Below are 2,730 nucleotides of genomic sequence, written 5' to 3' on the forward strand. Positions count from 1 at the left end.
CCCTTTCTCTCCTTAGCTTGGGCTTCCCCGGAAGTTCAGCTGGCAAATAATCCACCTGCAACACAGGAGACCCCAGTTCGATTCCTGGATTGGGAGGATCCCCTGGAGGAGGGAAAGGTGACCCACTCCAGTATTCTGGCCTGGAGAATTCCATGGACTGTATAGTCCATGCGGTCATGACGAGTCAGACACGACTGAGTGACCGTCACTCTCTCCTAGCTTAGTCCATGTGCACCTCAGTTCTGACCTGTATGCACTTTGCGCATCTCCATAGTCATCACCATCAGCCATATATTTCACCTGCCTCTGTCCTCAACCACATGGCAACTCAGGGAGCAAGGGCTCGCTCTGGTGGGGTCACTGCCCCTGGTTCCTAGCATAAACGGCCGGCCCTCAGAGGTTTGTCGAACGACTGATGGATGGGTTCACTGGACGATGCAGGGGCAGAGTAAGCAATGACTCAGTGGGTGTCAGCCGTGATGATGACCATGCCCTACTCAGGATGCCCTTCTTCACGAAGGTGAGGGGAGGACGTCATAGTGAAGGCAGTGACGTTGTGGCAAAAGTAGTGATGTCATGGTAGAGTGATGTCATGGTAGAGTGATGTCATGGTGAGGATGATAACATTATGCAGTTGATCTTAATGTTTGCATCTTACATCCACACCAGTGGTCCCCAAATCTGAACCATCAGCCCTTCCTGAGGAGTTTCTTTAACAGGTATTTTATTTTGTTTTTAGCCACGCGATGCAGCGGGTGGGATTTTAGTTCCGAGACCAGGGATCGAACCTGCACCCCCTGCATTGGAAGCACAGAGTCTTAATCACTGGACTACCAGGGAAGTCCCTCCTGGGGAGTTTCTTAAACCTGCAGCTCCCCAGCCCTCCACACATCTCATGACTCAGAATCTTACAGGAGCAGGTTCTCAAGCTTAGCTGATGTTGAGTCATCAGAAGAGGTCTTAACAATTATCAGCGTCTAGGCTGCCCCCCTGGAGACCATCAGAGCAGATGTTCAGCCCCGGCATCAGGCCTTGTGATTCTAATGGGCAGCAAGGCGACAGCCAGCCCTGACACTTAACAAACTCCCCAGTTCAGTGTGATACAAAGGGTGGTCCCAGCCCAGGAGTGTCTGCAGCACCTGGAAACTGCTTAGAAATGAGCCCCACCCAGACCCACCGACTCAGAGACCCCCTGAGTCAGGAAGACCCCCTGAAGGAGGGCATGGCAAGTGGGTCTGGACTCCCGGTGGACTGACATATGAGCAGCACTGCCCCAGGGGAGTTCAGACACACAGCCACTCTGGGGACCCCCATCCCCACTGGCCAGAATATCAGGAGGAGAGAGGGATGGAATTTTCTGGAGCAGGGAGGAAGAGTTATGATTAGTCCCCAGAGATCGCCCTAGCCATTGACCAACTCCTCGGGGACCTCCCAACTCCCTATTCTAGACTGAACCTCCCTGCCACACGAGAAAAAGCCAAACTACAGTGATTTTCACCCCAAAGGAACCGAGTCTTCTCTGAAGAGTGTTCAGTGCCAATGGGGCCACGGAGGTGGGCACAAGTCCCCAGGCAGACCCACTGGGGCCACACCAAGGAAACACCTTCCACCTCCAGTCACAGAACTGCGATGGGGTGTTGTTTTTTCACAGAAGAGCTGTCATATGTCCCCACGACCTGGCCTGTGACAGCAGACCTCCAGTGTTTGCAGAAGCAGCTCACAACCCCCACTGCTCCAGAGGAGACCGTGTGTGTACACAGTGTGTGCGTGTGTGTTTAATCACTTCAGTCGTGTCCGACTCTGCAACCCCACGGACTGCAGCCCGCCAGGCTCCTCTGGCCATGGGATTCTCCAGGCTAGAACACTGGAGCAGGTTGCCATGCCCTCCTCCAGGGGATCTTCCTGACTCAGGGGTGGAACCCAGGTCTCCCGAATTGCAGGCAGGAGAATCATCGTACCAACGAAGCCTGTTCTGCTGAAGGCTCAGGATGGGACTAGGTGAGCATGAGCCTGGCTGGGGCAGGTGAGGCAGGACACATCCACCACCTGGCTGTCGAGGAGCCCACGTCTCTGCGGTCTTCCCCCCGGTTCCCCACGGGACCTCCTGCCTGGCCCCAGGTCACGGGGAAGCCTGAAGCCCAGTGTCTGAGATGCAGCCGCCTCCACACGCAGGATCCAGGTCGCAGCCAGTCAGCCGGAACCACCCGGAGACGCTTCGATGTCGGAGAATATGCCTCTATCTTGCTGTGTCTTTTTCCAACACTTACCTAACCTCTCTGGTCCTCCATTTCCTTAACAGAGAGGCTCATCCAAAGGGCAGGTGTGAGGATGCAGTGAAGCCAGAGGAAGCGCACAGAGGCTGCAGTGACGCAGGGGGCGCTTTTTGTGGTCTCATGGGTTTGGGCTCCTCCAGGCCACAGACACACAGGTGCCTGGACACAGCATCCCCCACGCCAGGCAGCGCTAACATGACCGCCAGGCCCCGAGTTCAGCCCACAGTGGCTCTCTGGTGGTGGCCTCAGACCAAGGGGAAGCCGCAGCCCACCAGGATGGTGTCCCTGAGCACCAGCGCCTCCAGTCTAAGCCGCTCCCGCCACCCTCGAGCTGGAGCCCGCCCGCATTCAGATGGCCTGGTCCTGCCGCCGTCTCAGGCTGAGCACACGGGCCGCCACCAGGAAGGTGGCCCCGGTGAGCAGCTCGGCAACGCAGCTGACCCAGCCCAGGGCCAGG

The 2,730-nt window shown here is 56.8% G+C and overlaps 1 protein-coding gene across 2 annotated transcripts in view; it reads right to left on the reverse strand.

The window, feature by feature from the left end:
* Positions 1-2,621: 2,621 nt before the first annotated feature.
* Positions 2,622-2,730, reverse strand: part of TMEM114 (transmembrane protein 114) — a 14,994-nt gene continuing 14,885 nt past the window's right edge. For both annotated transcript variants that reach the window (XM_010840450.1, XM_010840449.1), the window contains one exon: positions 2,622-2,730. In XM_010840450.1, the coding sequence (XP_010838752.1) occupies positions 2,622-2,730 (109 nt within the window).

The sequence above is a fragment of the Bison bison genome, unplaced genomic scaffold (assembly GCF_000754665.1).
Source record: "Bison bison bison isolate TAMUID 2011002044 unplaced genomic scaffold, Bison_UMD1.0 scf7180017864144, whole genome shotgun sequence".
Lineage (NCBI taxonomy): Eukaryota > Metazoa > Chordata > Mammalia > Artiodactyla > Bovidae > Bison > Bison bison.